This window comes from Neodiprion lecontei, chromosome 5, assembly GCF_021901455.1.
Source record: "Neodiprion lecontei isolate iyNeoLeco1 chromosome 5, iyNeoLeco1.1, whole genome shotgun sequence".
Classification (NCBI taxonomy): Eukaryota; Metazoa; Arthropoda; class Insecta; order Hymenoptera; family Diprionidae; genus Neodiprion; species Neodiprion lecontei.
This window is the reverse complement of record NC_060264.1, coordinates 9,173,008-9,198,562: the sequence shown is the minus strand read 5'-3', so window position 1 is coordinate 9,198,562 and position 25,555 is coordinate 9,173,008. Positions and strand designations below refer to the sequence as shown.

The window sequence follows — 25,555 nt, the reverse complement described above, 5'->3', positions numbered from 1 at the left end:
AGTCCATTCGTTCGATCTGTGCAACAAACATTCAGACTTTTGAATGGGCTTACGTGCCGGCCGCGTTTGTTAAACATATTGTAACACATTATAAGTTATTTACATTGTTCGTTGTATAGGTCGAATATTGAAATCTGACGGTTGATTGGGTCAGTTTGGAAAAAAATTGATTATCCGTCAAATGTTGATTAATGTGAGAGCTAATTAAGGCCAGTTATCTGTGCAATAAGTCTGTAGCGATTAAAGTATAAAAATTTCACTCTACTGCATTATTGTCAAAGATATAAAGTCGAATCGATCAAATTCAAAATTTTATCAGAAAAGTGTCAAATAATATATACGACTCAGGCCTATACTCGCTGCTCCTCTTATCTTCAGCTGATTTAACAACCTCGGCTGGTTCTTAAAACGATTGAAAAAGGTGGGGGTAAAATTTCAAGCTTACAATTAGTAAAGATTGAAAGAAAATCTCCCTGCAAATATCGGTCACTCTTCTTCGAGCTTCCGTTGACTAGCCTAGTTATCATTCCTCTTCCTCGCAACATTTTCTCGTAGAAAAGCAGTACAAATTGGCGAACAGAGTGGACATAAAATCCGGACTTGTAAAGGTACGCCAAAAGAAGTAAAGTGAATTTAATAGAAAGTTAGAGCGATTGCAGCTGCTGCGCGTTTGTATATCGACTTTATCGTAGATATGCGTGAAATAATGTAACGCAGTGCTGATTGTAAGATGTCGGGAAATTAAATCATCAAATTAATTAATAATTAAAATGCCTGTTCGAGCTTGTTAGATAAAAGATCCGCATAAGATATCGGCTGGAATTCTCGATATGCATCGATGTACATAACGTCAGATAGTATAGGCTATCAGTTGTCATTGTGGGCATAAATTGTTTAATCTACCGCGTATCAGCCTTGTCACTAAATACTTTGTGTTCCATGTTAACTTGGCGCACGGCCCAGCGTCTCGACGTCTGGTTCCTTTATCTCGCAATACGCGATAGTGCAAAATCGGCTGAAATCAACATTCAAACAAACGTTTTCAATTCAGGTCACTACATTCAGAGCACATTTTTCTTTCCTCGATTTTTAGATGCAGCCTTGACGATAGGAGGCTTCGATGATACCGGTGTAGGTTCGGGTTTTCTGTAACCCATTTTAGGAAACCGATTATCAGTAATTGCCGATAACAGCCGGGTTGGAGCGAATAAAAGGATCATCTCTTCAATTATCCGGGAGAAATATTAGGGCCACTTTTGCTTAGACGATATTATATTACGGATATTGCAAAGACAAAGATGCGTTCGATATTCAAAGTGATATAGAACTCTTCGAGTATGGATCATTTCATTCGATACTCTGTGGATGTAATTTACGAACATATCTATAATGAGATATGTTTGTTTATATATCATACGCATTACACCATTCATAACGAGAGAGCTCAGCCAGACACGAACAGACTTCCGACTAAGCTCGTAAGCTTTTATCGCCTTTACTATCAAGATATGAGTAATTACACAACGGTTCTTACACACGTGTTCCTCTGGGCTGAGAAAAACCTTACAGTTTATTACGAACCCACGTTGTAAGAGTAAAAAATGCAGAATATATCAACGATATTTGACGTATTGTACGGAAAATTATTGGCATTGACTCTGATCCTTGAAATGTTTCTATCTCAATGAATACTGATTATGCATATGTTTTTATACAAAACGAAAAGATTTCAAAGTCGGATACATTGATCACACTTTTGCACTGTCTAAGAGTTGCGAGTCATCCGAAACTCGAATCTGTACGATTTAGAGATTATCGTTTCGGTAAGTTTTCAGTAAAAACAAAGTCAACGACTTTTCTCTTGAATATACAGAGAATTTCATTTAAATTATCTACAGTTTAGGTATAGTCATTGCTCTTATGAAATGCATGAAAGAGATCAATTTGGGGCTCACCAAAAACACATCATTTTTCTGAAAGGAGATCATTCTTTCCTTTTCGTATCAATTACACTGAAATGAGTTCTACAAATTCGAAACTTTAACTGACCGAATTTATTCTAATAACAAAATATATGCAGCGTGATTGGAATTGTTACTTCTTCTGTTATCAATATTTACTCACAATCTCTAACTATATTTGCCTTGAGTGTATGCTCGGTGAACGTTAATTGTACATCGTTAAAATCAACCATGGGAAATAGATCAAATTAAAACAAGTGGGTAATTTGGCCGATGTTGATGAGTCAGCCTAAGGACTTCCCGCTTGGATATGCGTTTCGAGTTCATAAAACATAAACAAATTAAATCTTTCATTTTATTTTATCGTAATGATTTCCCTCTAAATAACAGAAAAATTATTTGACCCATTAACTCCAAAATCTGCTTAGTTCTGACCTAAAAAAGGTCCGCGTTCGTCGAGACCGAAATCATAAAAATCTGTTGATCGGTTCTTGAGATATCGATTTATGACTTTCGAAAAAAAAACCTGACTTTGGATTCGTGATCAACGACCCAAAAATCCATACGGTATCAATTTTCGTTCAAATTCGTTCATCAAGGTATACTTTGATTCTATTTATCGTAATTGTGTTGTTTAAATAATTAAAAAAGTACTGAACCGATAAAAGCCAAAATCGGATCAATTCTAAATTTGGAAAAGCTCCGTCGATTGAGACCAAAATAATTGAAATCCAACGATACGTTCTCGAGATATCGTCGGGCAAATAAATTGATTACACACACGGAGGCACACAGCGTCCAGCCGAAAGTGATCGTAGGTGATTTTCTAGATCCCGAAACGTTGAGATCTTTCTGTGAAAACAGAGAAACGGGAAGTTAAAAAATGGCATAACGTATTAGCAAGTCGGAAGTTCCCTGTTAAATTGTAAATTCCTTGCGCGCATCGCTTTTCTGAAACTGATTTCTCTTTTCAGATAATAAATTAGGGAGAATTGAATTCCAACGCTGAAATATTGGCACAAAATGGCAGCAAAATGCTGGGCAGCATTATCCCGGCGTAGACTGGATTCGCAGGAAGATATCACGGCTGATACCGCTTTGTCTCGATGCCTCGGTTTGCTTGACCTGACGGCCCTTGGAATTGGTTCCACTCTGGGTCTTGGAGCGTACGTCCTTGCAGGAGCTGTCGCGAAAGATACCGCCGGACCTGCAGTCTGCATTTCGTTTTTGATAGCCGCTGCAGCGTCCGCATTGGCAGGCACGTATAATCATGACCATTGATTTTTAATAATGAAAAACCCCGTTTTTAATCAGTTTTGACGAGGGGTTGGTTGGCCAATAATCGGTTCTTTTCGATAATTTAATTTCGGGATAATCGTGGGTATTCATCAAATTATTGTCCTCGTAACGTGCCAAGATTTCTTTTCAAAAAAATAAAAAAAAATAAAGTACAGAAATGCAAAATACCGAAATTATACCGTGATCAAATAAGCTATAAACATTGACGCTTCAGTTCGCGTTGCTTCGAAATTGGTAAAAGTCTAAGGACGAACTTGCAATTCGAAAAAGTGATAAAATTGCAGATCGACTTATTTCGCGAAAACTTTAAGGCGTAGAGTTCTAAAATTACAGGATTTTCGTACTTCGGTGTACGCTGCGATCTGTCCATTTATCAACTAAATCGAAATTTTTACCCCACAAAGCTGGCCGAGGGTTCAATCATCGGCCATATTATATTTATAAGCAAATTTTCACACGAAACTATAATTTCATTTTCTCAAACAGAAATGAATCTACGCTGTTTATTTTATGATGAAAAATTCACCAAGCAACGTGCCGAGAACGATAATTTTTTCCGTTTACTACCGCTGTTGAAGTTCCGTTACTATTTTTAACCATATCCTTACAACGTTTTAGGATTATGCTATGCCGAATTCGCCTCACGAGTACCGAAAGCAGGTTCTGCTTACGTCTATAGCTACGTGACGGTTGGAGAATTTGTTGCCTTTTTGATCGGATGGAATCTCATCTTAGAATACGTAATAGGTAATTATACATGTATACTCATTTAACGTATAATATCTGGATCAATGTGTATTCTCTACTATTTTCTACTATTTTCAAATCATTCTTCAATTCTTGTTCAACTTTCATCCTCGGTTCTCTTTGTAATCCCATTTAGATTTCCGTGATTATCGACCAAAATTCTACGATTAATTTTTTGCAAATCTCTGTGATAGACTTCTTTTTCTGAGAATGTCTGAATCATCACGTCTTGTGAATTTTATCGATTTCCAACCACACGACCAATGATTAACCGTAGTACCAAAACCAAGAAATATAATCATTCTCGTATCATTTTTTCGTGATAATCGCTCTCGCACAGTCATCAGTCGCATTAGAAACACGAATGAGCACTGTTTTATAATTATTATGATTTACAGGTACAGCGAGCGTTGCTCGAGGTTTCAGCAATTACCTTGATTACCTGGTTGGAAACGTGATGAGCAAAGCATTGCGAGAAGCAATGCCAATAAACGTTTCTTTCCTGTCTGAATATCCGGACTTCTTTGCCTTTGGCATGGTGTTACTGCTAGCTGTATTACTTGCAACTGGAGTGAGGGAGTCTTCGTGGTTGAACAACGCGTTCACCACCATTAATCTGCTGACTCTCTCGGTGATCATAGTCGCTGGATCAATGAACGGTAACCAGAGATTACAACGAGCAGTAATTCATCGATATTTTTCTCGTGTCTGATCCTTATGCTTTCTTTCTCGACGTGTTATCCGACGCTCGATACAGCCGATCCAGGAAATTGGTTCATCGCCCAAGAAGACATTCCTTCGGGATATACGGAAACTGCCGGAGTGGGTGGCTTCATGCCCTTTGGTTTCAATGGGGTCTTGGCTGGTGCAGCGACGTGTTTTTATGCCTTTGTGGGTTTCGACACGATAGCTACCACCGGAGAAGAAGCCAAAAATCCCCAGAAGAACATACCGTTGGCTATCGTCATATCTTTAACCGTAGTCTTCTTTGCCTATTTCTCCATTTCAACCGTGCTCACGATGATGTGGCCCTACTACGATCAGGTAACGTAGTCATTCAATTTTCAATCCAATAACGCACCATACAATCCGCAGTTCCGTTTTTATTTCAAAATGACATTATCCACCGTTTTCAGAATGCGGAAGCACCTTTTCCCTACGTATTTGATCAAGTTGGATGGCCCGTTATCAAATGGATCGTTAATGTCGGTGCGGTTTTTGCATTATGCACAAGCATGCTTGGGGCTATGTTTCCCTTACCCCGAGTCTTGTACGCCATGGCGACTGATGGAATTATTTTCAAATTCTTGGGTATTGTCAATTCCAAGACTCAGACTCCACTTTATGGTACTATGGTTTCCGGACTCCTTTCTGGTGAGTTTATGTCTTAAAACGTAGATTCTCGTGACAATAAAGAGCTGACACGTTGTTTGCATAATGAATTGTTTCATTTTTTTCAATCTTCGTTCCAGGCTTCATGACACTTATATTTAATATAAATCAACTCATCGACATGATGTCCATCGGAACACTTATGGCCTATGCGATTGTAGCTTTGTGTGTTTTAATTCTGAGGTAAATTGCTTGCATTATTTTTGAAAGGCCGGTATATGGTGGTTCTCACAGATGTCACAATTTACGGTGTACCTTAAGATTGTTGTGTGTGAAAATTTAGGTATCAGCCTGAATCCTCGCACAGTAACGTGGTTGACAATTACGTTCTGGAGCCAGAATTGACTTTGTGGACTGGTTTCAAACAGATCTTCAATCTTAATGGTCTGAAGGAGCCGACTAAATTCTCTGGTCGTGTTGCCAGCTGGGGTATTGTTGTTTTCGGTAAGTTGCGATAAGGCTAGTGTCGTCTTAAATATCAACTGGAAGTTCGGGTGACACTGCATCTATCATTTGCCATATACATAGAAGAGTGTGAAAACAATAACCGTGTCTAAAATCTTGAAGGCAATTGCACTTTTATTCAACTAGCACTCTCAGAACCAATTCTTGATTTGAAAAATAATAATAAGATAAACTTCAAAAGAAACCTGCTGCCATTGTCGAAAATGTGATAAATTTCGTATTGTAAAAATAGTGTGTGAACATACCATACATATCAATAAAAGTTATTTGCCGTCTAATCTATTTCACTAAAGGTGCTTCAAATATAACTACAACGTACGACGAGAATTTCTTTCTCAGGAACACAATTTTACCATGCAAATCTCGATACTTTGTCTTCCCTATTTAGAATTTATGTTCGAACTAATTACTCCAAGTGCTGTTCATTTTTCGAAACCGGTATTTCAGTATACACAAAGCACTAATTAAATAATCCATGGCGAAAATGAGTGGAATTTTTTTAGATACCGAACATCCCTAGCTTGAATACGGTACTTATCAAGCATAATCATTATTGACATTCTTTTTTTTTTTTTTTGCTTCGTTTCAGGTGTATTGATACTACCATTGGGGTATACTGTAGATAAGAACATAGCAAACATACAGAATGGCCATGTAGGGATAATCTTAGCTGTATCTGTAATGGTACTTGTTGAGGTGCTCATCGTTTTTGCCATCGGCAGACAGCCAGTTCTCGACATCGAACTGGCCTTCAAGGTAATTAAGACAGTCAGTCGATTGCTAGGCTTTGATAATATTGATACCAATGTTCGATATTTCCATATTACAGGTCCCTCTTGTCCCTCTAATACCATGCGTGAGCATTGCCGTTAATCTCTACTTGATGCTACAATTGGATGTATACACTTGGATCAGATTCGCTGGTTGGATGTTTATTGGTAAGATCTAAAACTTGATTACACGAATCTGCTCTTTTTATAAAACAAGAGTACCTTTGAACGATCTGAAAGAATACGGAAATAATGTAAATATATATATACATATGTTTTTTTTTCATAGGGTTTGTTATTTACTTCACATATGGAATCAATACCAGCGTCCAAGGTGCTAAGGATAAAGTCGAAAGGCAAGAGTTAGTTCAGCGAAATGAAAGTCAAGATAAAAAACTTTCGGAAGGTACTAAATTTTAGAACAGGATTCCCGATATTATGCGTAACGTATTGTGGAAAAAAGATATTATGACAATTTGTATGCATGACGTATGAATATGGAGTTAATATTATTTTCAAAATTTCACTATCATACTAATGCAACTCGCAATGAAGAAACTCCGTATAAAGAAAAGCACAACTGTGAAAAGTTTTCTAAGAAAATCTGTCACATATCAGAGAACTCGTAAAGTTTTTACATTATTTATAATAATATGTGATACTAACCGTGCTAAAATGTACCGGACTTGTGAAATCAGCCGTTAATTAGTTAAAATGCTATTTTATGAGAGAATGACATTTTCATTTACATTATGTGTTAAATTGTACACAAATAGTACTTAATTGATGCTGCGAAATGTATCGACCCCATGCACTGATATCATTACCGAATAGTGAAAATGAATGTAAATAAAAACCTGTATCTACTGTTTGAGAATTTAGGCAACATTCAACTTTCTAATCTGATCGCAGGAGTGAATTCTAAAAGGTAAACGATTGGAAATTTTGAGCGAAACATTTTAACCGTAAAAAGTCAAATATATCGGAAAATATTGATATTATAAATAATATTTATTTTTCAGTACTCCACTTGAGAAGGTGCATAGCTATTATAGTTAGGTTTAAAATAAATTTAGTGTTATGTTCTTTGAGTATTTATACCACCGTATATACTTAGTATTAGCCTAAATGTAAGAATCCCATTAAAAGATTAATGTATCTCTATTAAGGGGGGACTTCGGTGAAATTTCCATAATACTGAATTTTTCATTTCGGAAATGACTTTAAGAGAGATGTAATTGAAAATTCATTTCTACAAGATTTAGATAACAGCAGTACATGTCCTAAAGAACAAACTCAATCTTCTTTTATGGATATTCTTCGCAGAAGATTGAAATTTTTATCAGGAGAAGTCATGCTATCGTAATCTAAATCTTATAGAAAGGAATTTTCGCGTATGCATCTCTTTCCGTCATTGAAAAAAACAAAAACTTCGATATTAACAAAATTTCACCAAAGTCCCCCCCCTTTAAGATAATTGCTTGCTATATTTTCAATGAGAAATATGTACTCAATAAGTCATTTGCCATAGTTTCATTCATTTTATTCATGTTAAAACTCTATTCTTTTCGCAGTCAAAATAGCAATGCTAATTTGACTGTATTGCATAGTACAATGATGAAGTAAAAGATAAATTATGTAAAACAAATTTTTTGGTGGAAACTCACAGCCGTACGACCGTATTTCAACTCAGAAGCAAACATGCTCGATTATGTTCCATAAGTATATTAGGATTCTAAATTCTTGATTACGAAAATAAATATTGATAGCAAAAATAAAATTACTTTACACAAAAATATTGTCTTTATGATTCAATGTGTAAGAATAGAAGTGCCTTAATGATTCAAAGTTTAGGAAGCAATTACGAATTGTCGTACGTTTGCATTTAAAGAAAATCGCGGTATCAGTTTATTCAAAAACTCACTCATCGTCAACTTAAAATGACTGAATCCTCAGATCTCTTGACACTCCTATTCCGTACTGACTGGTAGCGAAACACTGTGGCATCACACAATATGGAGGACTGGAATCATTCGTTGATCTCCTAGCGAGTGTTAGATTATAAATTAATAAAAAAAAAAAATATGTTGAAATAACTACCAAATTAACTATCATATCAAAATTACTCCACAACTACATATTATATCATGTGGACCACTGATTTTCTACAAAAAGAATGTAATAACTTCTATCCTTTGAATTTACAGGGTCACCTATTGTTGAACATATACACTTGAAACGATAGATCTACTTAGGTGGACTTGTGTTAAAATCGGCTTTGCTCATTATGCTCAACACACACTCATGCTCAACAGCCGATAAATGATCCTATGTACTATAAACTCTTACAATGAAATCTAACTTTTTTGTTACGGTGATACTAGGTAGGTGTACCTGAAATATTTCTTCAATTATTATCACAAAATAGGTTTTTTTTAAGGTATGGATATGAAAACGAAGTACCTGACAAGTATCACTATGCTTGTAAAAAAATTCAAGTGTTTTTTTCGAGATTAGAAGGTTAAAATCCAGAATCATTTTAAATGACTGATCAATTCGTCGCATAATAATACTGCATAATCATATCTTCCTATCTCGGTGTCTTATCTTTTTTCAGAAAATAATTGATCCTAAAAGCGTTTTTAAATTCAATGAGCAGAACGTACTAGCAATAGACTTTTTCCATTTCCATTGAAAAAGTGTTACATAACAATTTTTACATTATGTTAATATAATCTTGACTAAACTATTAAGCCCGAAACTATCACTAGTTTCTTAAGCTTGATTTTGCCGACAGATGATTTTATAAGCTGACTGTGTAAGTTTCTGACCGTCACAATTCGTGATCTGTATTTGAATGATCTTCTGTTGCTTCTATACGTTTTGATCATTATTTTGAATCTTATAGCAATGATAAAAATAGCTTGTATATCTGACAGTTATGGTCTATAACAATTCGAATAATTGGAGTATTGTATGTACATTAATTCCGTGATAATTCCTTAAATACAGTAGCAATGCATTTTTATGAACGGCTCTGGATTTATGTTTTTAAAATAAAGGAGTTATGTTATATCCTTGACTAGAGTGTGGGTCCATGATGAAATTGATTAGGTACTCTCACATGTTGTTGGGAAAGGTTACTGAAGTGGAAAAGAGGATCAATGGACCGATCGAAGTTGATAACAATAAGGTTTTACTGCAACTTTATTCCCTTTGGTTGTTTACTTCAATGGTTTTTGCGATGAATGATAACTGGCGTTATTGTGCCCGGTTTACAAGGCCACCAGCACTTATATACTGCCAATTTGCCTAAAGAAACGAATTTATTAAAGTGGACGGTTGATAAAATTATTAATAGAATAACGACAAATCTATACTTACACCAATACCAGTTGTCCATCCTGTTCCAGCCGGATTTTCATCCGTTATACCTATTCTGCGACAAACAATGCCAGCTCCAGAGAGAGCCCATACTTGACCTTTTTCTCTACCCACAGATACATGACGAAATCCTTGTTTGGCAGTTGGAACAAAAGTATCTGTGTAGAATATACAACAATTGTCTGCTATGTTATCTTTTTCAACAATTGTTGCTACAACAAAAAAATTATTGCAATAAATGAAAAAAAGTGCTACAACATCACTACTTAATATGCTACTATTGAATACATGATATATTTGATAACATAATAACAAATTCCAACTCCAAGCAGGTAAAGGTAGATTCATTGAGATAAGTTCAGAGCTGCCGAACAAATACAACAAAAAAAAGCTAGCATAAATTTGTGTAATTGCACCTCTTAGCATTTCCAACACGGTGCTTCTACAATGTTTCGTGATATCGAAAGAAAACGAGAGAAAATTGAAAAAGGTCTGTAAAAAATACTTTCTCGCACCGATATGGATTGGATCATTTGGCATGGCTGGTAAAGTTTGCCAGTATGTTCCTTCGGGAAAAATCTTCGCTCTAACTTCCCGACGTACTGATAATCGGCCGGTTGTATCCAGCGCCCAAACTACATCTTTTCCGACTGAAATCTGTTTCACCTGGGCCCCTGATGGAGGCTCTACATTTTGCCACGTTTCACCTGAAATCATAATTAATAATCAATCATAATTACCATTGATATTAATGAGTAGACAGATCTGTGAGGAGATATTTACCAGTCGGCTTGGCTAAAGATATTCCAAATCTCCAGTATGAAGTTCCATTTTTACCAACAGCCCAAACTTGACCCTCTGGACCGCAACTAATACCGATCAGTGCCTGATCACTGGGTATATGTTCCCAGGAAACTCCCTGGGATAGAGAAAGTCATGAATTTTCATCATACTCAGATATGTTGTAACGGTTAATTTTGAAAAAACTACACATCATTTAGATTCTGGGATATTTTTTAATAAGGAAGCTTTTTCACAACGAAAATAATGGGAGCCTTTGTATGCTATCACGATGAGATTATTGTAATTATCTAAAGTTAACCAGAATATTATACTCACTAATGGGCACAATTCTGAAACACCGCGCCTGAACAATGCTTCCCCATTGGCAGCAACAGCCCACACGTTTATGAAACCGTCGTCACCTGGTTTACTTGTTGTCTAAGATGCCACAAATTAGGAATAATTAGACCCTATTGTAAACTATCAGTGCCATCTGGAATGCGGATAGTACATGAAATGAATTCTTATAATTAATCATTTGCCCCATGGTGCTCATGTTTAAAACATTTAAATAAGTGGTTTTCAAATACGTGAATTCGATTTCAGTATCATATTTAACTTATAAAAGTAAAAGCCAGGGATACGATGGTTCTACAGTGCACTTAAGCGAGAAAAAAAAAAAAGAACAATGCATACTATTTTTTAACTAGAAATGGATCTGACCTGTACATATATTTCAGTAATACTAGTATATTTAAATCAGTAACATATTAGTACTTTAAATCCCATTTTTTTGTTCGATTAACGCACCTACAGCTGTTACCGATAAAATGAAGGTCATTGTACAACATACGCCGATGATTTTGCTTACGTATAACGAGATGTCGACGATTTTTGTATTTCCTAGTTCCTGCCAAGGTCCGCTAGTTTTCAATTGACAACGCCTAAACCACCTTCGTCTTCTTACATAATCGGTGAACTGCTTACGACCGTGGTATTGTGCAGGGAAATCCATTGCATATTGCCACCCATCTCTATCAACACCACCAGGAGTATGGAAGTCTATTATCCAGTCTGATATCTAATTCAACGAAAATATTCACGATTGTTGAAATTGTTAAATTTAAATGAAAAATTTTATCCCTACCCATTGCCAGTGCATTGAAAGAGTTTTGGTATGTTCTCGCGTTCGCTTATGACGTCCTGTTACGTCACTCCACATATACCGATCGGTTGGTAATCCATGGGATGTATAACCGGTAACCGGATTCCAACGTTGATTCTCGTAAACAAAGTAGTTGTGCGTATCTACCATTGAATTGATGCCGGTATTGTTAGACCGTAAACCTAAAAAATCCGAATTTTGTAACCTGAGTAATAAATATCGATTAATAAGTATACTAGTGCAAATGTAACACTGCAGACTCGTTGCAGTTGCTTCAATAACCTTTTAAGAAATTTCCACCCCAGCCCCCCGTATAAACGTACGCTGTATTATCGTATCCTATTCCCCATGTTACTCCAACACTACACGTTTCCACCTTCCTCAAATGTCCTCCCATTTGTCTCCAAAATATTTTTATTGGCTCAATGATTACCTGCAACAGTAAGAAAATAAGTAAAATTCTGAACATTAGTATTATACAGACTGACACAACAAATACAATACTTTTCATATTATTTTTATGTTTTGAAGGGATTAATGAGCTTCACTTACAGATTTAGTTTTGTAACAGACACTACTTAATGTCATCAGCCCTTTGATGCGGAGATGCGTTATGTTCTCTGGTGGTATTCTGTGACTGTAAAAGGTATATTCGATGTCATTAATAAAAATTCTGTACCCCCCTTCCTCACAGACGAATTTCAGGGTATAATCGGAGCCTGCCTTCAACGGACTCACTCCAACTCTTTCTTCGTCGCCCCATTGACCTGACTGATACGTATTTCTCACTATCACGTCTTCGTTTAATCGGGGATTGAAGTGAAGAGCTATGTCATGACCTTCAGCTGCTTTTTGTTGCTTCATTGTCGTTGTTGTATAACAAACCAGATTTATTGCCAACCTGTTGTAATGTCAATTATTCTTGTTAGTTCAAATCTAACAACCAGTTGTTATGAAATCTCATTATCTCAATAAATCTGTCTCAATTTGTTGCAAAATAGTTATTTTTTTTTGTTAGAAATAAACTTTTTCTTGCAGCAAGTAATAAAGAACATTATTCAGTACAACAATGATTCCAAAAAAATATGTGTACCTGTCTGCGTCGTCGTAAAGGCAAAGTGACATATGTAAAGAACTTCCAGGTCCGAATCCATTATGTAAAATGCTTTCAAATGGTAATTGGTTTCCAGATGTAAGTAATTCCTGTGTATAAACACCGTCGACTAATTGGCTAGTCTAGAATGAATCAGGAAAGAAAAGTTTGTGAAATTGAAACATTCAAGTGTACCAATTATTTGACTACAAAATTTATTCACAGAAAAATTACCTCAGCCATTTCTGTGTCATAAACGAAAACATCTCCAAGACCAGTGGTTGCCCAAATCGAATTTGAACCCGGCTTTCCGTGAAGATTATTTATTTGGCACGAGACTGAAATAAACATCATCAATTAGGAATCGAAAGTATCATGATTTTTTCCACATAACTTGTATTTTACTGATAGAGTTATTGGCCTAATCTTGTATTTTTTCATTAGTCTTGCCTGTAGTAAGATTATCCATCCAATCTTCCATTTCAGTATCACTAGCAAATTGCAGTCTTAAAATTTTTGAGCGGGATAAATTAGGAGTGTGTATCGCAAGTCTTGGGTTTCCTGGCTCACTGCAGCAGACCACGCACACTATTTCTGATATCGGGAATTGCAACTGAAAGTGAAATTTGGAAATTATACATTTTGTATATCAAGTACAAATAAATGATAATAAAGGATCAGTTATTGTGAAAAATTTGTTTTACCATAGTAGTTGCACCGTCTGTATTCAAAATGGTAAGTGTACCAGAATCTACGTAACCGCTTGTATTGCTAATCCATTCTAATTCTAGAACACAGTCTTCATACGCTTTGCTCCCTTTCAATTGACATCGTGCATCACCATTTTTCACACAGGATGACCTAGACGAACCAATATACACATTTTACCCATCGTTGAGCGTATTTTCACAATTCTCTTCGTATTATTTTCAAATTTAAAAATGTTATTGATTATTTTCGAGAACCCACATTTCAATCGCTTTTTCATATGACAAGATATTCACATCCAAATCTTTTAGCCGCTTCTTAAGATTGCAGAGAATATGCTCCCTCCATGGTTCAGTTAGTTCACCACAAGTAGTGCCATTACCCTCTACCATCCTATAATACGAATTAAATTTTGAATAAGTAAAATATTGTTATAGTTTTCGTTTTTGTTTAACAGAAGACTTTCTACGCATATCATAGCTACCTCTATCACATACTTGTATGGTCGAAAATAATAATGTGCCAAATAAGAAAGCAACGATTTCATGTAACAGCAAATACTGCAATGAAATGATTTTTACATTTTAGATGAATTTGTTTTTGTACTATTGAAAACAAACGAATGTATATCTTATTGCGCTTTGAGGTTTATATTTCAACAGTATGTTTTCAACTCGCCACTTTGGAGGGTTAGCCTGATCAATGAAACAGGCTCCAGCTTCGATCTTGCACCATAAAACGTCGTATTCAGCCCAATACATTGCAGCTGTATTTTCATCTTCTCCATAAACACCGGAATCTCCGGTTAAATCAGGATCAAATACACTACCGTCTGTTTCGGGATGTGCTTCAACACCAACCATAGATCCTACTGAATGAACTGGGCTCCATGCAGCTGGATTTACCTGGAAACTTATCAAAGTAACTTACTTTGTTACAAATGAGAAGCAAAAACAAAGAATATTTAGAATATTTATATTTTAGTTTTAATTAACCTTAACGGTATTGCTCATTCCTTTCCCAGAAACGACGATGGATTCTCCACCTTTGGTTAATGACTCATTGGATATTGTTATATTAGCAACACTAGCTTCAGTCAAGTCGTTCGTATTCACTGAATTTGACGATCTGTAAAGTATTTGGAAAAAATAAATTGGATGGTTCAACTTGAATTACATAAACACCGTATTACGTTACTTTCATACGTATTCACCTATTTTTACTCTCATTGAGATAAGATTCCTGGGATGAGGTCTGTTGCAAATTGTTTGTGGAAGTACCGTCGCTTGTTCGTTGCAACAATTTCAAAGATGTAGGGGTAGGCGCGGATCGAGATTGTTCTTCCCAGTCCCTGATCAGTGCTGCTCCATCCCCAGTGCTGTGTGGTCGAGACTAAAAAATGCAAACTTTAGCTTCAAGAACAGAGGTAATAAAATTCACTGGTCTCGGAAATTTGTATTAATCATTACTCTACCAAGGAGCCCCAACTTTGGTGGCGATGTTGCTGTGGAGTACCACAAAGACTATGACGATTATTAGATGAAAGGCTAGCGTTACTGCTTGCCCTACTAAGCTGGAGAGGTGCGTTAATCATTCTCCACTTTTTTCCAGTTCGATCTGTCCCTCTGATTCCAGTTCGATAATATAAACAGCGATCGTCATGACCTATCGCCCATACCTTTAAACATATTTACTTTATTAATTAACGTGTTGGATTCTCAGCCACATGTGTTTGCTTGGAAATTCTTTGCAGCATCACCTGATCATCAGGTGAAACTGAAACTAGAGCCATTTTACTCAGCATGTCAACCCATCCAGTTCCCGTAGCCATCTGTTCACACAACATACTCGACTGGCCATTAACACCTTTTCTGAACCAAACACTACCATCATTAGTAACAGCCCACACGGAATCTATGCCAACGCCAACTTGAGTTAGGCGGAGTTTATCATTCGGTGGTTCTACCTCTGCCCAGCCATCACCTGAGAAATTGATGTATCAAAGTAATTAGTAACTAAGTCAACTGAGATGTAATGAAATATACTGTTTACTTGTTATGGATTGAAATATGAATCTGCAGATTTTGCAGTCGCATTCTGATAGTACGATTTATCCTTGTATCAGTTGGAGAACTCTCTTATTTGAGCAAAAAGTAAAATAGCTGTAAGAGGAGGTTGAAAAAGCGAAATGAAGTAAAATATTTATTTGGATATATATCTGAACTTGGATTCAATCATTGATCGATGTACCCATAAGATTTTCCCTGCAAACTCCAGTGCGAACGAGTGCCTTTCCATTTGTTAGTATGATCCAAGCAAGTCCAGTTGGTCCAACACTGACTTGAATAGCCTCGTAACCATTGGACATCTTAATAGCACTCCATCTCTGTCCTTCAGGTGATGTTGTGCTAACTCCGACTCTGAACATTATCTGAATACAGTAATTATTATGGGATATTGAGACGGAAATTGATGGTTTAAAAGTGATATATTTAATCTTTAAGAATAATAATAGTAATACATACTCTACCGTGGGCCGTGACTGCCCAAACTACCATGTTTCCCGAATGCCCGCCAAGAATCTGATTTCCACCAACAGCCACATCTATGAAAGGCTCCTACAGTTGCAAACATTTGAAATAGAGTTTCAATGTCGTTTGTAGAAAATTGAGCCTGTCACAAGATTGTATCTACAGTACTGTTGCTCGTTACCTTAGTAGCATCTTTGTGGAGAGGTGCTATAGCGCACCACGAGTTCATTGCACTGTACCTCCGATATCGAACCCATTTCCGTCTTCTGACGCATGATTTCCACTGCTTATTTGTTGAATAAGTCGCAGGAAAGTCCACTGCGTAAGTCCAGCCCTAAAAGTTGTCTTCTTTATGAATTTGCAATCTTGGTAATACGAAATTCACATGGATAATAACTAAGGCCATATGAAAAAGTTGCACATACATCATGATCTAACGGCTGACCATCGAGCGTTGTTTCAATGTGCCAATCGCCTTCCCACTGCCATGCCATAGATGGAAGCTTAACTTTATCTCGACTACGATCCACTGTACCATCCTGACTTGAAAAGTTATATCTATCTGTTGGTAGAAGTCGCCCACTAAAACCTTCCAAGGGTAGCCAACGCTGAAGTAAGAAAAAGTTACAATAAAAATCAGTTAACTTTTTACGATCCAAGTTTTTATCAAACATTACTTGAGTTGGGATATAATGAGGAAAGTAAAATGATCTAGAAGGAAAGTTTGTATCGGTCTTATAAATCTTTCTTACGTAGGTTTATCATTACAAAATAGATTGACTCTCTCATGAGCATGTTTTGATGCCAAATACGAATTTGTTAATAAAAACTTTCCCTCATGTCACGTTTTTGAGAAAATTCAAAGTGAAATAAATGCTTGTGTAGCCATCTTTGAAGCAGTACCAGTCATGCTAGAAGAACTCTGTGAATGGATGTCAACTGACAGTAAGAGCCATCGTTAAAGAGAAGTTACTTCCTTCGATTTAGTCCTTCCTTAATTTTCTTTACCAAATATATCATAAAATCTAAACCATAAAAGATGTTGACAGTGACAATATTCAATTTTGAGTCATAGCTGAGGAAATTTTTTTTTTATTAAGAATTTTCAAGCTGAATTTGAATGTAATGGCAAAATTGATGATTGATAACAACTGGAGCTCTTTCTCAAAGTTGTATCGTGTAAGAAGATTCTTTCAACACATTTGCTTTGAGAAGTGAAAAATCTATATGAATTGAGAATGATAAATTTTCATTACACAGAGTATAAATGATTTTCTTCTAATAAGTATTAGTAACATGCAGACGAACCTACTTCATTTTCATAGGTTTCTTCCTTGATGCGAATGGGTATATCTAGCCCATGTACATGGACGTAAACTTGACGATCGCCACCAATGGCCCACATGAAATGAGGCACTGCGGAGAGTTGTTTAAACTCCAGTCCCAAGTACATGAATTCTCTCCACATATTGCCTGATGTCGAAAGTCCGAATACTCTCCCCTCATTGTTAATAGCGTATAAATATGAACTCGGCATCTCAACTCTTGATGTATAACATTATAAGAATTATTATTTAAATAAGAAACCCAAAGTTCAAACAATAATTGAAAGCACTGTATAATTTTAATTTCCAAAATTAAATTTATCAAAGTCCGATATGCCTAGGATTGAAGCAAGTTGATATAATTTAAAAGTTTCATTAGAAACATTAGAACAAGTATAGTCGAAGATTGATAGAAAATTTCTAGTAATTACTTATGTCAGTGTAAATATTACTTACAAGGTAAACAGTGAGCTAAATTCTTATCACAGAGATGAGAAATACTTCGTTCAACAATGTGTTGAGTAATGTATTGACAAGCTTCAGTATCTACGGATTAATAGGAATTGGGGAGTCTCAGATCTTCTAAGTATGATAAAAATAATACATATGCGCTATGTGAATATGTTTCATGTCGTACAAAACTGGGATACGTATATTGTAGAATACTTTCTTACAAGAATACCATGGAAACGCAAGTGGATGTGCTGCATACGTACTTTAACCTATTATATCTTGAATTATACGGTTGCCGTCACATTTATGTGGATTGGAGTTATGAAAAGTAGACGTTAGCATAAATAAACGAATCGATCGGACAGTAAAGAACAACGCAATTCTGTCCTTATGTCATTATTGATGCTTACCACGCAGGTATTGATACGACGACAAGACGACGTTTGACAGCTTCGAGGGTTTGTCAGACGTGATCGTTCAAAGGCGGCTGTCAGTTTGGATTTTATTTTTCTTTGCTTATGACGATCCACTTGACCTTCGGTTTCCGCTCAAAGTTGATACCACAGTGATACGCTAGATGACAGCAGTAGCTCGTGTATCGACCAATCAGGTTGTAACGTAAGAGAGACAGGTTGTACATGGCATGAGTGCTCTATTTCACTCCTCCGCCACACTTTCTATACACGCGAAACTTCCTCCAGTCAACTCCTCCAGTCAACGCCTCCAGTAGTATTGAGTGAGTAGTATATGCTCTAGGTAAGAACGAAACGGTATGCTTTTGCGCAGCCATGTTTGAGAACTAATCGCGTACCTCGTGGTATCTCTTCCATATGACGGCCATCTTGGATTCTTATATAATTGCATTCGATGTTATTAAAAGGATGGCTTCCATGTGGTCGGCGCAGAACGGGGCGAAAATGCGTCCGCCGGAAGAACACACTTTATTTTGTTAACATCACGAAGTACCTAGATAGTAGAGACCCTAAGAAGTACTCAGACTTATGGCCACCGCTTATAGTAGAAATTGTGATCGTAACTATCACTTTGTCGTAAACATAGCCTCGTGACCCGAATAAGAGACATGAGAGACTAAAAGCCTAAAATCGAAGAAATTTTTAAGGTAAAAAATTCAAATAAGCATTCCAACGATGTTAAGCTTCTTTGTCGTAATAATGTTCCTAACCATGGACATTGACAGAGAAGTTTTTAAGCTGTCAACACCAACTAGCAAAATTACACATCAAATTGCTTATTTTAATTCTGTGCATCACCAGTTTTCGAAATAAACTGATATTTACAACCTCGGGTTTGAACGACAACACTTTGCAATGTCTTTGCATTCAAACTGGGTTGCGTTAACTACGGTTGACATACCTTGGAAAAGTTTTGTCAAGGAGTCCACTGAGGTACCGAGCAAATCTGCAAAGAAATTTCCTGGACGACTTAATTTTCAAGGAATCGAGGCAAAGAAAACTTACGAAGGTATCATCTGCCAAAATTTTAAACCGGATACCTTGGCCAAACCTGACATAGCTCCAGAACAACAGAGTAATCTGCTCAAGTCTAGCAATTCTCTATTTACACAAAAAGTCATAACGAATGTCAGTACAAACTCAATTTTGAAAGCAGTCGAGCAGAACGATTTACATTTCTTAAGGAAACATTTGAATTCAGATAATGTCAATGTGTCGGACGATTTCGGGTGGACACCATTGATGTCAGCAGCATATAATGGCAATTTTGAAATTGTTCAATATCTGTTGAAACTTGGAGTGAATAAGAAAGCAAAGGAAAAATCTGGTTTGACAGCAGCTCAATTAGCTCTTAAAAGAAATCATTTGAATATCGTAGCTCTACTAAGGAAGAAAAATAGTCAGAAAGACCCTGAAGATATTAAAAGTAGCCCAACTTTGTCACACGATAAGTCTGACATTGTTTCTTTACGTGATGATGAACGTGGCAAAATAACGAAAGTAGAGGGGTCATTTAAAAACGAGCTACAATCCATTCAACAAAATGCCAACAATTTAAAATTCGAGTTTTATTGCGAAATATGTAAAACTGCTTTCAAAGAAACGTCTGTTAAACAGCATGAGTCTTCGACACTGCACATTTTTAATACTAAACCAAAATTGCGCTGTGTTGCATATGGGATAGCAAAACAAAACAAAGGGTATCAAATGCTTTTAAATACTGGATGGGACGAAGAAACTGGGCTGGGACCTTCGGGGCAGGGCGCAAAGTATCCAATCAAGACAATTCTTAAAAGAGATCGTAAAGGTCTTGGCCAAGGAGATAACAAAGAAGCTCGAATAACTCATTTTAAGCCAGAGGATGTGTCTGCAGTCTCTCCAGTACGGATAATCCGTCCAAAGACCTTAAGGAAAAAAGATAGAGAAAAATTATTATCCAGAGAAGCTATGAAAGATCGAATGATACGAATAGCATTGTCTTGAATTCGCACATTTTCAGCTATAATTCAGCTGCTGCTGGCATTGCGATAGATGTCTAACTATTCAATTGAATTGCAATAGCTTCCTGCAAGTGTAAGGTCACAAGAAAGTTTATTATAATGCTTACTTTCATATCAGAAAAGAGAAATTACCTGTATTTCTCAAAGAAACATTCGAATTCAGTTATCATTTGTTTGCAAGAATTGATTGAATAAGTTGTCAGTTATAAAAGGGGAAAAACAAATTTGTCATCACTACAGCTTAGTTGACATTGAACAAAGATCGTTCGTATATTGACCATTTAAAAAAATATCAGACAAGGAGATGTGAATATTGAGGCAACGTAAATTTATTATGGAACAAAACTTGACGTATGGAGATCAAGATATTGAGTTTGAGGTTCTTAAGAAAAGTGCGGAGCATCAGATAAGAATTCTTCTACAGAAATCAAGAAAAGATTGATGAAGGAGTGAAAAAAGGCTAAAAAGCAATACAATTGCTTTAGAATAATTGAGTCATTAGGAGAACGTTGAAAAAACACGAGGCTGAAATTGGTTATGTCATTGTAATGAAACGTTGATTATTCACTATTTTTCCATGTTACAAGGACTTTGAAGGAGATAAGTCTTCAAAATATAAGTATAACCGCTTACTGAAATTCAGATAGTTATAATCTCAAAAATAACGGCTTGCCTCAATATGCCTCATTGCAATAACGTAACTAAAATTGTAACTTCGACATGATGAAATGAAGATGGAGAAGGGATGTTGACCAAAGAAGCTATATAAGATCAAACGATACGAGTAACAGGTTTTTCTCACACCACTTGTTCTCGAATCTAATATTCAATGATTGAACAACCATGAGATGTGTATTTTATTACTGTTTAAAAATCAATGGTGTGATAGTTGATTTAGTATGAACTGCTATGTACAATATATAAATAGTGACGTAGCAGAGACAGTTGAGATTACAGTTCAAGGGTGTGTTCAACTTGGGCGTTTTGAGAGCTGTGACAGCCACGTTCTATAGCAGTTTATACGTCGATGTATATCTACATGTATGTACTGAAAGCGCTTAAGTGCTCAATTCGAATGCACCCCAAGTAGTGAAGTGCCTACATCATATGTTTCAACTATGTATTCTTGCCATATAGAATCTTGGAAAGTCCCAATACTGTAAGACTGAACATGAAGAATTTGGCAGTGTAAGATGAAAAATAATTACGCTGTATTTTTTTTTTTCTTTTTGATACATTAGTCCATGTATTCTACTATAGGTATAACAGTCACACTTCATACAATGTATCATGTTGTTAATATCTGAGACTTCAGCAGAAAATCATTCGTTGAAACAACATGCATCATTCTACAAATTAAGGGGAATTCTCAGTCTGGAAGCCGCATTTCAAGAGTTAGAATCATGATTTTTTTTACGAATGAACTAACAGTCTTAATGAATTAACTTTTTTTCAAGATTTATTACATATATTTGTGAACTTGTGTGATTTTTTATGTGTAAAAATATCAAAAACAGGCTGTGGTATAAGCAATGGTGTAGCGGCCCTGTGGACGTGGGTGCCCAATCGGTGCGATATCTGAAGGTTATAAATTTTATGTGAAAAGAAGAAAGATACTTAAATTATAAGTTATTGGTTATCGGTTTACGTAAGTTGTGTGGAAATTTTGAAAATTGTCCAAATTACAACCTCTTGAAGGCAAGACCTCCGCTTTGCACTTTAAAGAAACACGGTAATTTCATTATTATTAACAAATGAATTATCCAAATAACAAGAGCCTATGTGAACTGAAAATGCCTGCTGTTTCGAGGATAAACGCACAAGGCCAAATCAATAGTGTGACTGTTACTCAAGGTATCAGTCATACTGCATTAAGAAATGTAGTTTCGAGATAATCGCAACCGACTGATATCGAATATCGATGCTCACTGTTTCGTTTCAATGGCTGCAGCTTCGTCAATTCTTAGATTTTTTCTATTGTTTTGGGTTCAAAATACGCTTAAAGCATTTCACTTCAAAGATATAAAAGAGAAAATATTGATTTTTGAAAATTTCCGGACTGGGATCCCCTCTTAAGAACTTTGTTTTAAAACTTCATAACATAATTCCTTTCGGTACATGCATTACGTTTACTATTGTCAATATTCTTTATTCTACAAAGCTTATAGTATATTCCCTTTCTGGTGAAGTGAAAAAAAGAATCATTGACTGGTGGTACAACTGGAATGGATGATGTAAGCACTTAATTTCTTACAATATATGTACAAAAAGATGTGCTACTTTGCGATTTTTAAGAAGTTGTAAACTGATATTAATTATTGTTTCCATGTCTTGTTAGGATTAATTACACCTAATTATAAGATTGGTAATTGCATTCAGAATAGAGACAATAAACCAAGCAGATTTTTTTCACCAAAATTTTCAAAAATATTAAGAATGAAAATATGTTCAATGTACTCAAAAAGACGTATGCAATAATCTGAGTAATTGTTAGATTGTTATTGATACGATTGTGATATTTAGCATTATCATCTGTTTCCCACATAGTAACAAAGACTACGCAATGAATGACGAGCAGAAGACATTGAAATATCTGGAAGAAGTTGAGGCCAAGGCTGAAGAGATATTGATGGATAGGCAGGAAATTGTTGCACTGGATAAACGAAGGAATGATGATAGAATGGGGGAGCGGGCTTTGCGGAATCAAAAATTTGATAAAACTTGGATGGCTGTTGGACCTTTGCTGATAAAAATGTCAACAAACTCTGCTCAAGAGTTGCTTGCAAAAGGTAGAATTTAGTGAAAAAATAAAAAATGTGAGACAAGTCAATTCAGCACAATCCTTTGCATTCGCAAACTAATTTCAAAAGTTGTTTCCATGTTGTAGATCAGAGAGAGTGCGATGTTGAAATCAACAAAATTAGGAGTGATTTGAGAGTTAAAGTGAACCAGCTTCGTGATTTAGAGCACACTCAGTCTGTTCCAGGACTAATGCTAAATCCAATGTCTCGTGAAGAAATGTTAGCAGTAAATCAAGTTCTTGGCAAAAGTCTTTGAATGGTTGATGTTTAAAGAGATTCAGATCGAAAAGTTTGACGATAGTAAGTTAATAAAGGTAATATAAAATACCTGGTTATTTGTAACTAGTCATAGGAAGAGAGAAGCTGAAAGAGTTTAAATTTTTAAGAAAAGAAACTTATGGTTGCGGAACCATTGAGAAAAATTATATAAACGCAAGCATTGCATCTTATTATTTGTTTATAGTTATTGGAAAAGTAAGGGTGTTGTTTTGTAAAAATTTAAACTTTTCAATAAAATGTCACAGTGAATAACCACGTTTATTTTTTATACAATTTTGTCTCTTAAGCTTTGAATAACCTATTACCGTCTCATCATTTGTACTTTGGCTTCATCGATGAACCATGGACGAAGGAAAGAGTACTTAGATTCACTGTCCATCTGATGAACCTGCACATCATTCCCTGGTACCCACTCGAATTTGTAGACACATTCGTTATAGTCTTTTGTAACTACTGATTGGACAAAATTCAAAAATTCATTGCAAAAGTTCATACACTCCGAAGCATTCCAAATTCCCTGTAACAATGATGGTATAATTAACACAAATTACGCAAAGTTTTGTAAATAAAATTGCGAAATTTGTTCAGACATTTATTGATACTTGAAAAAAATTTTCTAAAAACTTAACACTAACGATGCTTCTGAAAAACATGCTGTTTTGTGATATCAGAGGGATTCTTTATAAAACTTAATCACCTTTGACATTCTAGTCATCTCTGGTACGCTGTAATTGGTTAAATTTCTAACTATACCATCGTCATCTCGGAATCCACAACAAACGTTTTCGATGCCGACCAAAAAACTTTGGCACCACCATTTAATTAACTTGTATCTTCTAAAGTTTTCCTCCTGACGCCTATTTTCAATAACTCGACTTGTCTTCAGTTCCACAAATTTAACCCCTTTCCAGTCAATCGGCTCTCTTAAAACCTCATTGGATGAAACCCCATCCATCTCCGCGCCATACAATAATCTATTATTGCCAAGGCGAGATGTGAACATACAGCAAAATTCTTCACCTTCATTAACAGGCTTAGAAGTGTCTGATGCTTGTCCAGGTGAATCTGTAAGATCCTAAACTCATTGAATTTAAATCTGGAAAAATAGTACACAGTACTAATTGAGAAAGAAGAAGGAAGTCGGATGGTGAAAAGCATAAAAATTAATGATATTGTAATAAACGCCAATAATTGTTTATACCAGTCAGTAAATATTGCTCGAATTTGAATCCCCAGGACATGAATTGTAACTGCTTTTTGGATATGTTGCTTTTTCGTAGCTTTTTCTCCTCTGTATCAAAGGCGCAAAGGTATATCGTGCCCTGCCACTTCGATGCACAAATTATCCATCCCTCTTGTTTCTCAAATGGAGTACACCAAAGCATTGTCAGTAAACCCCGGAAGCATACAAAATGAGGCTGTAACCTGCAATCGATAAAGAATTACAAAGAGCATTGTCAAGCATGAAAAAGTTTCAAATTTTTTTTGCAGTAATTATTTTCTATTCTTATTCACAATTTGTTGGGTAAAAATTGATTTAAATTTAGCAACACACAAATGCGATACGAAAAATGGCTTGAAACATTAAATCTGTGACGAATAATTTATTTTGAAAAATTCAAACCATCGATCGGAATCAGGTGGAGCACGAATCTTGTGGCAATTCAAAAGAATCCACCGTAACAAGTGATCCAATCTCTCATTATCGGCTTCGGCTGTTTTTCGTATAACCAAATCATAACCCACTTTCAGGTCAAATTTGACAGTCTCCGAAGGTGATGCATTGAAGTATTTCAATTGCACAGTGTTTGGCAGAAATTCTCTGTTTTCGTTTAGACTAAAGCAGCCGGATACCTCTGGTCTACTAAAATGTGGAAAACCTTCCCCATTCCAAGATCTGTTGATGCGAAATCTCGAGGTTTCCAT

General features: G+C 35.9%; 4 protein-coding genes across 18 annotated transcripts in view; 2 read left to right on the top strand and 2 right to left on the bottom strand.

The window, feature by feature from the left end:
- Positions 1-9,716, top strand: part of LOC107224095 (cationic amino acid transporter 3) — a 17,958-nt gene extending 8,242 nt beyond the window's left edge. For both annotated transcript variants that reach the window (XM_015664018.2, XM_046740578.1), the window contains exons 2-11: positions 2,936-3,219; positions 3,879-4,007; positions 4,406-4,666; positions 4,765-5,051; positions 5,144-5,381; positions 5,480-5,582; positions 5,683-5,843; positions 6,454-6,620; positions 6,694-6,802; positions 6,924-9,716. In XM_015664018.2, the coding sequence (XP_015519504.1) occupies positions 2,985-3,219; positions 3,879-4,007; positions 4,406-4,666; positions 4,765-5,051; positions 5,144-5,381; positions 5,480-5,582; positions 5,683-5,843; positions 6,454-6,620; positions 6,694-6,802; positions 6,924-7,054 (1,821 nt within the window). In that variant the 5' untranslated portion in view covers positions 2,936-2,984 and the 3' untranslated portion in view covers positions 7,055-9,716. The remainder of the gene's footprint in view (positions 1-2,935; positions 3,220-3,878; positions 4,008-4,405; positions 4,667-4,764; positions 5,052-5,143; positions 5,382-5,479; positions 5,583-5,682; positions 5,844-6,453; positions 6,621-6,693; positions 6,803-6,923) is intronic.
- Positions 7,384-18,702, bottom strand: LOC107224085 (tectonin beta-propeller repeat-containing protein). 8 transcript variants are annotated; one of them, XM_046740564.1, is made up of 26 exons: positions 18,340-18,702; positions 18,080-18,205; positions 17,611-17,842; positions 16,724-16,906; positions 16,480-16,632; positions 16,293-16,385; positions 16,018-16,198; positions 15,527-15,750; positions 15,242-15,445; positions 14,981-15,159; positions 14,763-14,895; positions 14,446-14,672; positions 14,029-14,160; positions 13,764-13,920; positions 13,510-13,672; positions 13,294-13,397; positions 13,060-13,202; positions 12,519-12,867; positions 12,249-12,399; positions 11,949-12,148; positions 11,673-11,882; positions 11,138-11,239; positions 10,802-10,937; positions 10,534-10,725; positions 10,019-10,230; positions 7,384-9,946 (listed from the first exon to the last, which is right to left on the bottom strand). In XM_046740564.1, exons 3-26 carry the CDS (start codon positions 17,833-17,835, stop codon positions 9,896-9,898), a joined length of 4,104 nt encoding a protein of 1,367 aa, XP_046596520.1. In that variant the 5' UTR covers positions 17,836-17,842; positions 18,080-18,205; positions 18,340-18,702; the 3' UTR covers positions 7,384-9,895. The 8 variants fall into 8 exon arrangements, with proteins under 8 accessions (XP_046596520.1, XP_046596518.1, XP_046596522.1 ...); XM_046740562.1 differs by having other exon boundaries at positions 18,080-18,169; XM_046740566.1 differs by having other exon boundaries at positions 10,019-10,176; positions 18,080-18,169.
- On the top strand, positions 18,677-23,902 carry LOC107224097 (p53 and DNA damage-regulated protein 1). Of its 7 annotated transcripts, none has more exons than XM_015664022.2 (3): positions 18,677-18,812; positions 23,097-23,338; positions 23,437-23,902. In XM_015664022.2, exons 2-3 carry the CDS (start codon positions 23,113-23,115, stop codon positions 23,604-23,606), a joined length of 396 nt encoding a protein of 131 aa, XP_015519508.1. In that variant the 5' UTR covers positions 18,677-18,812; positions 23,097-23,112; the 3' UTR covers positions 23,607-23,902. The 7 variants fall into 7 exon arrangements, 6 of the variants coding, with proteins under 6 accessions (XP_015519508.1, XP_046596542.1, XP_015519507.1 ...); XM_046740586.1 differs by having other exon boundaries at positions 18,724-18,832; XM_015664021.2 differs by lacking the exon at positions 18,677-18,812 and adding an exon at positions 18,978-19,196.
- On the bottom strand, positions 23,862-25,555 carry LOC107224088 (decapping and exoribonuclease protein). Its single transcript, XM_015664010.2, has 4 exons — positions 25,254-25,555; positions 24,831-25,054; positions 24,327-24,694; positions 23,862-24,146 (listed from the first exon to the last, which is right to left on the bottom strand). Exons 1-4 carry the CDS (start codon positions 25,553-25,555, stop codon positions 23,931-23,933), a joined length of 1,110 nt encoding a protein of 369 aa, XP_015519496.1. The 3' UTR covers positions 23,862-23,930.